This window comes from Rattus norvegicus, chromosome 2 (genome assembly GCF_021556685.1).
Source record: "Rattus norvegicus strain SHRSP/BbbUtx chromosome 2, alternate assembly SHRSP_T2T, whole genome shotgun sequence".
In the NCBI taxonomy this organism is placed as follows: domain Eukaryota; kingdom Metazoa; phylum Chordata; class Mammalia; order Rodentia; family Muridae; genus Rattus; species Rattus norvegicus.
The window spans coordinates 134,800,415-134,814,879 of NC_141535.1; the positions used below are offsets into that span (position 1 = coordinate 134,800,415).

Genomic DNA, 14,465 nt, shown 5'->3' on the forward strand with positions numbered 1-14,465 from the left:
ATTTGTGTCTTGTCCTGAGTTTATCTTAGAGGTTAATACCAGAAATGAGATTAGTAATTAAGGATATGTAAAGAAATGATACTTACAGTGATAGATTATTAATATAGATTCTCATAGTAGGAGAGCAATTCAATTCCAAATTGGGTTTTCTCTATGTAAAGGCTTTGGCTGTCCTCAAACTTACCTTGTAGACCTGGCTTATCTCACACTCACAAAGATCGCCTAGGCTCTGCTACTTGGAATAATCTTGGAACAAAGGAATGTGCCACCATGCTTTTCTCATATGCAAGTCCTAGAGTATAGCATAATATACCCATATTGGCAACATAGACTGAATGATATCAGATTTGAGCTCACAGTTCAGGACAGGAAACTAAAGGGCTATAATATAAATGAAATCAGGCAAGTTATTTTACTGTTAGTTTACAGTTGTCCATGGCTGTTCAGTCAAAAAAGTCACACAGGGGAGTCAAAGATTGGTAATATATTAATGCTGTATTCTAATACCTATATGCATAGCTTTCAAGGCAAACAGAAGACTTTAATTTTTATACCAGAAATTTGGCCCATATGCAACTATATATACAGTGCCTTATAAAGCAATCTTATTATTAAATGTTATGATACTGATTAGTTATTTTCTGTGTATTTGTGATGATGTACAAGACATGCAGGCTATAAAATGAAAAGGGCATTCAAGGGCTAAGTGACTTCAATTACAGCAAATGATTTCCCTTCTTTCGTAGCCTCAGAGAAAGGTGAAGGAAATGAGTCCACAACCCAACCAGAACCTGTTCAAAATTCACCAACACCACAAACCAAAAAAGAATTGGGGAATTGTTCCCCCAATATTCTCAAAGATGTTAATGTGCCTGCTGTGATACTTGTGAGTTTCATTTTGGATTTTTACAGCTCTCCTATTTCCCATAATTTTTTCTGAAGCTTTGTTTTAAGTAAATTATTACATCAACTGGATGAATGTATCGATAAGCTATTCATGAAAATAGAAATAAATACCAATGATTTTTCAGTCATATCATTTAAATAAAAATGAAAAAAAAGAAAAGAACTTGTATTCCTATGCTCTGCACTGATTTCAGCAAAGACCCAAATTAACAAGCTTGTTCAATGAAATGGACTTATGGAAGTACTCACTGATTCCCCAACTATCAATTATTTCTACCGCATTACACCTCCATATTACTCTAGACTCTACCTAAAATCATTGCCCGAGGATGCTCAATATTATAATTACAAATATCTGTAGACCTTTGTTTGATATTATCAATGAATGAAATATTCACATTGTTCTTTGCTATATACTAATCTTTTTATCCTAATGGACTATATGCAAATTCCACATAATATGATTTAGTCAGTTTTAAGTAAGCTACTAGATTTCCAGCTACTATTTTCATTTACTATCCAGCATCTATTTTAGCCCTATGTCTCTGCCAGGAATTTATGCTGTGTGTGAGCAAGTTTTCAGTAGAATTTTCTGTTAACAATGATTATAAACATGTAACCAATTGAAAATAGGGACTAAATATATTTATGGTCATCATATTTACATTGTAAAACAAGGGAAGAATGATTGAAATTTACCCGGGTTTTTAAATGGGACAGCAGCTTTAGGCATAGATAGCTGGAAATAAGAAGTCACACAAGAAGGAAATAAAAGTCTCAAAAGTTTAGGATGTTCCGATTCATAAGAGAGGCCAGGTAAAACAGGAAGTAAAATAGCAATGTGATCTCTGAAAGAGAAATATTCCAATGGTAACTTAGAATGGCATGCTTTAGGAAGATATTCAGATAAGAAAAGAAAAATGAGAGAGGACCATTCACCACAATGCTTTGGATCAGAACTGTGATTAAATGCTGAGGATTATCTGAGTCCAACAAAACACTCATGCCTCAAATTGGGGAAAATGGATTAGGGAAGAAAATATATTTGGAGGCTAAAACAAAAAAGTTCAAAGTCTCCTTCATTCTTCATAGTTGTAGCTCAACATTCCAAAATTGCCTTTGCTCAGGTTCACAATAAAAGACATATTTGTGCTTCAGGTGTGTGGATCCCTAATAATACAAGATTATCCTTATCCTACACAGGATATGTTGTCTGTAATTGCGGAAAAAGGACAATGTTCTGATGACATATTCAGAATGCAATCAGAAAAATCACACTGGTCCCTTAAGGAAAAGGTTAACACCGGAAAACATGTTAACTTGAAAGAAGAATCCGTGCTCACTGTCGCTTCTGTCGTAAAGGTAAGTAATGTTTTTGCATCACCAACATTCAACATCCCTCTGGTTTCTGTCCTTGAGATTTCATGATGATGACAGTTTCCTTGAACTATAGACACATGACCTCTTGGTAAGAGGCAAGGTAGGTAAAAGTCTGAGAATCTCAAAGATTCATCACAAAGTCACAGGTGAACATCATCTGTTAGAAGTTAACTTCCTCAAATATCGGATGGAATTTGGTTTGGCGATACAAATGTCCCCACTGACGTCACCTCTGACTGTACCATGTGAGTAATAGCAGGGCAAGTAATAATACTGGGACATGTGCGTTTAAAAACACATATCTCAAATCATACTGACCAAAAGTATTCCTCATAAATAACAACAGTACAAAAGAGCTAGTCCATGACAGATTTTAATAGGTTATGAGAGAGTTGGATGTTGCACTCTGTCTAGTAAATACACGAAATTGTTTTCCATCTCTACCAAAAATAAATAAATAAAACTGCACCCTCACTTTTGCCAAATATCACCATCCTAATTCTCAAATAATGAAAAATTAGCCTAACCTTTTTCAAAATAGTCTTTTATGCTTAACTTACCAGTGAGCAGCAGTAGCTCTGGAGCAAATATCATTGCTTTATTTTTATTTGGGCCATGATCTGAGTTTTCCTCTCAGTAGACTGTGGAGCTATGGCCCAGACCTCAAGAGAAAAGATAGTGCTGTGAGAGTAGGCATGCTTAATAACATTAGGCAAAATTACTGAATTGTCCCTCTTTGGCCAGAGAGCCTGACCTGGGCATCTGGCACTCATTGCCAGAAATCTGGACACCTCATGGAGAGGAATATGAAGATCAGTAACTGAAGGAGTCCATGTGTATTCATAGCAATTTGTGTGTTCACAAAAAACAGACAATCTTCCCTTTTTGTGATTTGCAGTCCTTGATAAAACATGAAACTTTATTGTGGTACCTCATGAAGAAAGACACTTTTCTGTGCTTCAACCAGGCTACTGCTTACAATTTATTTAAATAGTTGCATATTTACATATTAAAAGGAATGGATATAAAACTGGGAGATCTTCTGACTTGTAAAACAGGATGCTCAAGAAAGATCACAACTATTTCAAGTGGACCTGTAGGCAGAGGTGCCCTTGTATATTATATGAAAGGAAGTACAGATTCACCAGATTATACAATCAGAATGAGATATTTACAGACGCTGCCATTTTTTGATGGTTGCTTTTTTTCTCGAAGAGTACTTAGGTATTTGTTAATTTTGTTAATTTTTTTTAATGGTTACTGCACTTTTTTCTTTTTCTTTTTTCTTTTTCCTGTAATTTGATTATTGTTTTCTATTTATTTATTTACTTATTTATTTAATAATTTGTTTATTTACTCTTTCTAAATCTTGAGTGCTGCCCCTACCTCATCACTCTTCAGAGTCTCTTCCCTTTTCCTCTGAGCTGGTTAGGGCCCCCTGATTTATGCTCACATCCTGGCACATGAACTCCCTTCAGAATTAGTACATCAATTCCACTGAGGCCAGTGAGTGAACGATTTCCACAGACACTCGACAGATTTATGGAACCCCACTCTACATGAAGATCACATGGAGACCGAGCTGCACACTTCCCACACGTGTGCCCTAAGTCATGATGCACCTTCTACATGCTATTGCGTTGGTGGTCAGTCCTTCATAGCTCCCAGTGTTCCATTTTCACTGACTCTGTGGGTCTTCCTGTGGAATACCTGTCTTCTCAGGACCATGATTTCTTTCCCCAACTCTTCCCTGTGAGCCACTGAGCTTTATTCTATGTATGTCTGTGGGTTTCCTTATCTGTCCTTATCTGGTTCAGTTGGCTGCTGGGTGAAGCCACACAGAGAGCAGTTATGATAGACTCCTGTCTGGATGTCCCACACGTCAGGCTGTGAAGTGGAGTACAGATCTCTGCTTGCAGGTAGTTGAGTAAACTGCAAGCCAGGAAAGGCAATTTGAACAGAGTAGGTTTATTTCAATGATACTGTAGCCAGAAATCTGCTTCTTTGTTTGTAGTTCTAGGTAAGAACACATAAGTTCTTGCCTAGAGGTTCTACTTTTGAGCCAAGGTTCTGGGTAGTTGACAGGTAGAAAACCTCTTGAGGAAGTAGGGTCTCAATCAGTGGTTGTCAGCGTCCCTAATCCTGTAACTCTAATATAGTACATGATGCTGTAGTCCCGCCTAAACATGACATCATTTGGCTGTTATTTGATAACTGAAATTTTGCTACTGTTATGAATTATAATGTGTAATTTATGGAATATCTGATGTGCAGGATATATAATATGTGATCCCCCAAAAGATCATGACACACAAATTGAGAATCATGGGTCTAAACGGCTAAATTTTAAACAAAAATATTTCTCAAGTACATCCTACAATATACATTGACCATTACTTTTTTGTTTTCTTTTCATTAAAAAAAAGGACTTTATCAAAAATATCGAAGGAAGTTTACTTTCCTGTGATTTATATGAAAATTGGCTTAGCATCCCAGATGAAGGACCACTCCTTGGAAAAATTGCATCCATCCAAAAGTAAGCACGTGAGGAAATGCACTAATATAGAAACAGTACTTTTTTTAAGGTACAAAGGCTTTTGTTTATAGATTGAAAACTGGAATGATGTCCCATTCCAAGAGGTTTCCTTTGCTCAGACATGTATATTCACTTTATAAACATGTGCATTCCTCAAGCTAGAGTGTTGAATCATGCCTGTAATCCCACAACTTGAGAGTCTTCTACCTTATAAGTGTCATGGGTTACAAGAGAGCCTATGCAACATGTTGTGTGCAGGTCAGCCTAGACTGTTGCTTTGATTTCCTGTGTGAAACAAAATAAATATATGTGTGTAATGCATGTGGATTATTTGCATTCTCTTATCATGGTATTGTGAGTATTTCACATGTTAAATATATATCACTGATTGAAGCTATCACTAAGTTTGTCTTTCTCAATACAACTTCCTAGAGAAGTCTGGGTTAGGAATAGCTTTGACTTCTTTGAATCATTTTTCGGTATGATACTTCACTGAAATATTTCCTAAGTGGCAGAAGCTTTGAGCTCACATTGTTACCCAAGAACCCAAAATCTCTGCCTTGCCTACAGCAGAAGCTTTTTATAATTGCATTGTATAGAGTCACTAGTGTGCTTTTTGGTCCTTATGTTCTTTTTTTGTTTTTTTGTTTTGTTTTGTTTTGTTTTGTTTTTCCAGAGCTGGGGACCGAACCCAGGGCCTTTCACTTGCTAGGCAGGTGCTCTACTGCTAAGCTAAATCCCCAACCCCTGGTCCTTATGTTCTACAGTGTCATGAGAGTGTTACATGAATTCATACTGTATTCGATATGTAATGTGTTTAGATGGTGGCTGGAAAGATGTTTCACTGTTTAACAACACTGGATGTTTCCATACACAGAACAGACATGGCCTGCCTCAATCTTCATTCTCTCTAATACTAGGGATCCTGATACCTTCCTCTGGGTTCTGTGGGTAACAGCTATACTTGTAGCACACAGAAATTCATAGAAAATTTGTATTTTTCCCATAATTCTATAGGGAGAAGTGATTTCCAGAAAAAAACTTGAGGCAATACTTTGACTGTATATTCTTATTCATTTTGAATTCTGACTATCCAGTGAGCTGGTCTACAAAACATTTACACCGATTTTTCTTTAAATTTAGAGTTTTGTAAGTGACATTACTTGTAGGACCGTCAGTAAATTTCTCCTATTTATTTGTATAGTATCCTTTTGAAGATGCCAAAGCCAAACTACGTTTTGCTTAAGCAACTCATCTGTGTTCTACAAAAAATTAAAGCTGCTTCTACGAACCAATTAGACACCTTTGACTTGTCTGTTCGCATAGCACCTCATGTTTTATGGAATCCGACTTGTAAGATGTTTTATGGGAGGGATCTCTCAAAGAAGGTAAGGGGTCTGATTTTCCCTGTGGGAACAAAGTACTCACTGTACTTCAGGAATTTGGAATACCTCAGAAAGATTACAGATATTAGGGGACACAGGAGAATTGCATTCTTCTGGTGTGGGAGATATACTGTTCTATTTCAGGAAGGATTGGGAAAGGGAATTTTTAATGTAGTTTGATGTAATTGAATCATTTCTTTTTGGTTCTTTCCTTTTTTCTCTTTTTTCTTTAAAGTTATTAATTTTAGATATCGATGTTTTAACCAGTAACATCCTGGCTTGTATAGTGGTAGTTCAAGGAGACTACAGTGAAGTTGAAAAAATATCCTGATTACCTAGTATTTTATTTGTTTTCTATTGTAGACATACTTTGGAGCACATGATACTTGTGTTTCTTTTCTGTTCCTTTTTTTAGGATTTGTATTTTTTAAAATTTTTTTATTGGATATATTTTTTTACTTAAATTTCAATGTTATTCCCCTTCCCAGGTTCCTGTCCATAGGTCCCATTCCCTCCTCTCCTCCTCCCCCATATGGATATTCCCCCTATAATTCCCCCTGACTGCTCCCCCATATTCCCCTGCACTGGGGTATCCAACCTTGGCAGGACCAAGGGCTTCCCCTTCCACTGGTGCCCCAACAAGGCTATTATCTTCTTACATATGCAGTTGGAACCCTGCGTCAGTCCATGTATAGTTTTTCAGAAGTGGTTTAGTCCCTGGAAGCTCTGGTTGGTTGGCATTGTTGTTTTAATTATGTTGCAAACTCCTTCAACACTTTCAATACTTCCTCTAATTTCCCCCAAGGGGGTCCTGTTCTCAGTTTGATGGTTTGCTGCTAGCATTGATCTCTGTATTGGACATGCTCTAGATGTATCTCTCAGGAGAGATCTATACCCGGTCCCTTTCAGCATTCATTAGTGGTGAGATTATTATAATTTAGATATATTCACCCCTCAACTGTACTGCTTGTCATATAAAAGCACATTGCATATAATTATATAGGTGTATATAATTATATAATTGAATATATTTACAGAATGTGATGTAAAGAATAATGATAAAAGTCTAGTGTATATTATGTCATGCGCATTGTAATATTTAGCACTAACTCCTACTTCTAAGAAAAAGAATAGTGTATGTTTCCAATGTTTTAGGTGCTATCTTATGACCTCAGGTATTCTTTAGCTCTTAAGTTTATTATACCCATATGCATTAATATTTTATTATTTTATTACCTTATATCCTTATTGCCTTGAGTACCTTCCTCCAAGTCCCATCCTCAAAAGCCCCTCTTCCCTCAGTTTAATAATAATTTAAAAATTTATTAAATTTTTAAATTTTGGTGGGATGTTTCCACAGAAGAAGGCAGGCGGAAAGATAGGAAAATGAGTGTTAATGTGTTTCATGATGAGAAATTCACAGAGAAGCAGTGAAGAACATGCATTTTGAAAAGGAAAAATTGACAAAAAAACACAAAAAATAACAACAACAACAAAAAAGAGGAAAGCAAAGTGTATATTTTACCGAAGAGTTTCCAGAAAAAAAGCTCCACAGGAAGGAAGTCATGTGATATCACACACAATGGCATAGGATAGCCTAGGGAAAAGCTATTTCCTTTTAGAAAGTGTCTTAATTTACCATCATCGCTGTGATAAAACACTTATGAAAAGCAACTTATGGAGGACAGGTTACTCTTGATGATATACTTCTAGTTACCAGTTAAATACTGAGAAATGTCATGGCACAAACCAAAGGAGGGCAGGAACCTGGAGGCAAGAAGAGAAGCAGGAGCTGGGTAGGTGTTCTGCCAATTGCCCTGCACCTTATATCTTTCTTTGACAAATAGCTCAAGGGTGGCACAATTGTGGAGATATGGGCCTTCCAAATTTCATTATTAATCAATATACCTTAGACTTCCCTACATAATAGGCAAATCGGATGGGGGCATTGTATCAACTAAGATACCCCTTCTCACCAACTTCTTCTCTCAGTCATTTTTCTATTGCTTTAAAGAAACACAAGGACCAATGCAACTTATTGAAGTAAGTGTTTATTTGGAACTGAGAGTTGTAGAGAGATTACAGTTCTTCAATGGCATCACAGAGGAGCTTGGCTACAGGAAGGAAGGAAGGACAACCAAACAGGAAGCAGAGACCTTAGGGCTTTCATCCTAGGAAGCAAACATGAAGCACACAGGGCACACTGCAAATGGCACCTAGCTTCTGTCAACTTAAATTCTAAGCAATGACATACTTCCTCCAGGAAAGCCAAGCCATGTAAACCACATGAAAATTGTAACAAAGATGGGATCATATATTAGGGTGCTCAGAATTAGACAGTCAACCCATTCAAACGTTCACAATGAAACTCCACCTTCTCCCCACACCCCAGCAGAACATCAACAATTAAAGAAACCTTTGAAGTCATTAATTTGATTCATTCATATTTATTCTGGCAGCTCATCAGCTCTGAAATATTACTTTGCTTTAGTAGTTCCTTCATTGTTTGCAATATGTATGAAATTTTTACTATGTTTAGTAAGTCGCAAAGAAATTACAGTCTCCATTTCAGACACAGACTTCATTTCTCAGGTTCATATCTGTTGATAGTAACTCCTATTTTCCTCATCATTTTGGATTTCAAATTTTATTGATTTCAATTTGGTAAACAATGTGAAATGAGAGGATCTTGTTTTTGCCTTGTGTTGTTACAGTTGTCCATTATACAATTCATGATTGACAACTGTCAAGAATTATTTGGAGAAAATGATAATATATTTTGTGAAGATAATCAGAAGTCTTATGACATCAACCTATCTTCTGATACATTAAATACTTCTGGCAAAGCAACTCTTATGATTGAAACCATAGATGACCACGATGTGAAGACCTCAAAGGCTATTACTAAAGAATTAGAGATGTCGTCTGCTGTTCCTCATGAGGGAGGTCCTACCGGTAGGAGAAGTTTTAATTAGTATTCAAATGAATGGAAGGTTGATAGCATTCTCTGACTTCGTAAGTTTTAAATATCAGAGCAGCATTGGGGCACATAATGATATTAGAGTATGGGAAATGTTTCTAAACAACACTTTAATGAAATTATATGTGAATATGTGTGTATGTGTGTACATATGTTCGTATAATAGGGGATTCCATAATTATCTCCTATAAGAATTCCAGATTCTTAGATGCGATATTACTCTCACTTCTTCCCATGATCCATAAGTATTATAGAATGTCTTAGATATGAAATTATTTTTGAAAAGATAACGTAGAAACTATTATTTGATTTAAAAAATCCACTAAACATACTACAAGGTTATACCATGCTCTAACAAGCTTTTCTATCTTTGGACAAAAACCTTGTTTAATTTTTTTTTGAGATATAATCTTGCCAAATGGTTATCACTTGGTATGAATATTATGTTGCCCAAGATCCACTACAACCACATATGTGAAGAATAATAAAGAGGCTAAAACATGCCTGATTTAACAAGTAACAACATTCAAAATCAGATATATTGTTAACTGAAGTAATTCTTAGTTTAGAGTAAAAAAATATACTGAAAAATTAATCGTATCTGAAGTTGTACGAATCTGTTTTCTGAGAATGTTTGTCTAATGATGACATTTTATGTTTCATTTAGCAGGCCACAACGGAACAACTTCAAAATATAATGTTCCACAAGAGAAAATTCTTCATGACTGAAGAAGTTTCCGGTCATTGTATTTTAATGTTCTCTTCTACCTCCCACTAACCATAGCGGAAGAGATTATTACAAGAAACAACTTCAGTTTTATATTTAACCATATTGTTTGCTATAATTGTTTTACTCACTATATGTACTTTATATTATGTATTATATATTATTCTCTATTATAATAAATACTATTGAATTATATTATTTGTTAGACTCCAATGTGGCTGATTTATGATTCTCCACAGTCTTAGGAAAATGGCATGTTCAGTACTCTCCTCTACTTCTGTTACTCAAATCTGTACTCATGTGACAGACCCACTAGAATCACTTTATTCATACTTTCTTCAAAACTACAATGAAGATGACATTCTGAGTACTGCTCAACAAATGAAAGGTGGGGCTTTATCTGGCCGAATTCTTCCAGATTCTCACAAAACAACAGTCCCCATGGCTAAGAATCAACTACTTAGTAGTACAATAACATTGGACTCTCCTGTGAGTTTTAGTAACACTCTTTTTTTTTTTTTTTTTATTAACTTGAGTATTTCTTATATACATTTCGAGTGTTATTCCCTTTCCCGGTTTCCGGGCAAACATCCCCCTCCCCCCTCCCCTTCCTTATGGGTGTTCCCCTCCCAACCCTCCCCCCATTGCCGCCCTCCCCCCATAGACTAGTTCACTGAGTAACACTCTTTTTTAAAAGAAATTATATTCCCATTTCTATGAAAAGGTACTCTAGACAGGAAGGGCATTAGGAAAAATAGATCATTACTTGGCTCAGGGAATCATCATTCTTCGTGTCTGATGGCAGGATGCTGCAGCTAGTGAAGTTGTTCACCTTGCTGAGAAGCAGAGTATGACGAATGTTCATATTCAGTGAGTTTCTTCTTTTTATTCATTCTATGAACTATGCCTAAAAAATAGTACAGCCCAGTTATAGTACATCATTTATGTAAACAAAAACAGAAACTAATGACATTGAATATTCCTTCAGAGTTGTGACCAAATTTTTTTGTCATAGATCTAAATAAAATTCCATTAATGATTAAAATTAATCATCACTCATGATGATATTAGAAGAGGATCACAGTTTTAATAATATAAAAAATGACCTGATATGATGGTTCAGTGTAAAGCAATTGAGATACAGGTTTTATGACATGAATTTGGGTCACCAAAGTGTACATTAAAAAACAAACAAAACTGGGTACTATAGCACAAGCATCTTTACAAGCTTCTGCGTAGAGATAGGATTTGGAGAACAGAATTAAAAGGAGCAATTTGTTCAGATATTCCTGGCATATTGTTCAGTAGTGAGCAAATAGATCCTGTGTCAAAAAGAGACTGGAAAAGACCAGGACTTGAATCTGTGCTCTTACAAATAGGCTCAAAGCACTATATTGCCAGTGATATGCATATCTTTATACACACATACACACACACACACACACACACACACACAAAGATCATGCACATTTGCACATGCACTGCATACACTCAAACATATCGAGATAGAGGATGCTTGTTGTAGCATCTCTCTTCATAACTAAGAACTTTATCTGAACATCAAGCATTATTTATGGATGATCTCTGATGAGAGCAAAAACAATATAAGATGTATAAAAAGGCCTTTTGAAAAACAAACTCAAACATCCAGAAATTAAAGAGCACATTTGAAATGATTCATGTCTCTAAAGTATTAGTAGCATTCAAAAAGAAATCAAAAATTCTTACATTGCAATGACCAAATTCTGAAAGATTGATTACATTTTAAGAAATTAAAATGAGTAATTTGAACTCCCTTTCTGTCTGCTCCTCTTCCTTGGGCAGAACTTAATGTTTGCCCCTCTCAACACTCCACAGGTGGCAAGTCTCCCAAGAGTTCTACTACAGCCAGGGCAATATGTAAGACACCCATCTAAATAACAGCAGCAGCTGAGACCCCCAATGGGCCCAGTGGACTCCAAGAGCTCAGGCTTAGTACCAATTCATAAATGGGACATCATGAAACTGAAAAGCTTCTGTAAGGCAAAAGACTTCCTCAATAGGAAAATAGTCAACCTAGTCTTGGGAATTGGTTCTAAGGCTTTGGCTTATTTCAGCTGCTAAAAGCACGTGTTCAGACCTGAGAAAACCTGTATCCAGCTGGCTTTGGGTGGTGGTAAAAAATTGTCACACAATCAATGGCTGGGCAGAGATATGGGGCAGTGTTTTTATATTAGGCAAGATACTGAGAGGGGAGAGAAAAAAGAATCGCCATGACAGGGAAGTAGATGTTGTTTGTGAATGGGGTCTTAGAGATGAAATGTAGGTTTTAAAGGATGTTAACTCAGGAACACCAGAAAGAAGTGTTTGCAAACTGCAGGGAAGTTAACCTAGTCAAGTCATAACAAAATTAGTTGGCTTGCATGTCTTTCATTCAAGAACCCAGAGAGCTCTTGGACAGATGCAATATGTGAACATTGGGAGCAAAGTAGTTTAACTAATTCATAGCTATCACCTAAAGACTGGGAAAAAACCTTCAGTAACCCTACATCGGATAGAGGGCTGATATCCCAAATACATAATGAGCTCAAGAAGCAAACCTCCAAAAAAACCAAATACCCAATTTAAAAATGAGGTACACAGCTGAACAAAGAATTCACAACAGAGAAAACTTGAATGACGCAAAAGCATTTAGAGAAATGTTCAAAGATTTTAGTTATCAGGAAAATGCAAATCAGAATGTCCCTGAGATTCCATTATACATTTATCAGAATTGCTAAGACCAAAAACTCAGATGACAGCACATGCTCCTGCATTGTTGGTGGGATTGCAAGCTGGTACAACCAATCTGGAAATCAGTCTGGAGGTTCTTCAGATAATTGGACATAGTACTACATGAGGACCAAGCTATACCACTTCTGGGCGAATAACCAAAAGTTGCTACAAAACTTAACAAGGACACATGCTCCACAATATTCATAGTGGCCTTATTTGTAATGGGCAGAAGATAGGAACAATTCAAAGGTTTCTCAAACAAAGAGTGCATATAGACAATGTGGTTCATATGTACTATGAAATACTATTCAGCTATTACGAATGAGGACAACATCAGTTTTGCAGGCAATTGAATGAAACTAAATATTATCATCTGGAGTGAATTAACCCAGACCCAACAGAACATGCATTGTATCTACTCACTAAAAAGTGGATATTAGTCAAAAAGTAGAGAATACTTAGGCTATATCCCTCAGAGATTAGGAAGTTTAACAAGCAGGAATGTCCAAGAAAGGATGTTTCAATCCCACTTAGATTGTGGAAGAAAATAATCATGGGAGACAGAGGAAGTGAGGAAACTGGATGGGAAAGGGAATGGAAAGGGGAAAGGGGGAACAGAACAGGGAGGGTGGCAGGAGAAAAGCCCAGAGGGACAATAGAATGGATAGAAATATCTACCCTGGGAGGGTGCGAGGTCGGAGGGCTGTCTAGAAAGTACCAGAGACCTCGTAGGTGAGACCCTCTCAGGACTCAATGGGAGTGATCTTAGATATAATGTCCAACAGTGGAGAGAGGAAAGTTGAAGAGTCTACCTCCAGTAGATAGACAGGACCTAAAGTAGAGGGATGGGGTTAACAAACCACAGCCAAAATTTCTGACCCAAATTGTTCTTTTCTAAAATAACTACGGGCACAAAAATGGAGAAGAGGCTAAGGAAAAGGTGGTTCAGTGACTAGCCCAACTTGGGATCCATTTCATGGCTGGCACCAAGGCTTGATACTATTACTGATGCTATGCTATACTAGCCTACAGTTGCCTACTAGGGCTGTGTTCTGAAAGACCCAACCAGCAGCTGACTGAGACAGGAACAGATAATTACACAGAACTATTGAACTGAAGTCAGGAGCTCTTACAGGTGAATGGGCAGGATGGAAAAAGCTGAAGAGAAGGGCAACCCCAAAGGATGACCAGCAGTCTCAGCTAACCTGGAACCCTAGGAGCTCCCAGCCGCTGAGCACCAACCAGGCAGCATACAGTAGCTGGTCTGAGGTTCTGGGCACATACATAACCAAGCATTGCCTTGTCTGGCCTCAGTGGGAAAAGACACACCCAATCCTCAAGAAACTTAAGGCTTCAGGGAAGTGAGAGGTCTGGTGTCATGGAGCATCCTCTCAGAGACAGGTGAAGGAGGAATGGAATAAAATGTGGGAGGGAGGATAAGGAGTAGGGCCAATGAGAGGATTGTAAATAAATATAAAACTAAGAAGAAAATAAGCAATATTCGATGACAATAAGTACAAATAAACAGAAAAGCTGATAAAATTACAAGAGCAAAAAATCAAGAAACAGCACTAGCACATGCTGATATTGATAATGTTGTTGTAAAAATATAAAAAAATAAAGTATTGTTGTCTTCTACCTCGCTAGGTCTGACACTAAGGTGCCCCAAGATATCTGCTAGATATCTTGGTGGAAACACGTGCCAACTTCATGGCAGCCCAGACCCCACACTCCATTACACTTAAATCTACACATGAAAGATCACGCAACACAATGATCTTTGACCCAATTAGTAAA

The 14,465-nt window shown here is 36.9% G+C and overlaps 1 protein-coding gene across 1 annotated transcript in view; it reads left to right on the top strand.

The window, feature by feature from the left end:
- Tgap1l5 (GTPase activating protein testicular GAP1 like 5) overlaps positions 1–10,109 on the top strand; it is a 38,387-nt gene extending 28,278 nt beyond the window's left edge. Inside the window, 6 exon segments of the mRNA NM_001447372.1 lie at positions 747–886; positions 2,110–2,268; positions 4,713–4,822; positions 6,027–6,210; positions 8,922–9,162; positions 9,855–10,109. Of these exon segments, the coding sequence (NP_001434301.1) occupies positions 747–886; positions 2,110–2,268; positions 4,713–4,822; positions 6,027–6,210; positions 8,922–9,162; positions 9,855–9,916 (896 nt within the window). The 3' untranslated portion in view covers positions 9,917–10,109.
- The last annotated feature ends 4,356 nt before the right edge of the window (positions 10,110–14,465 follow it).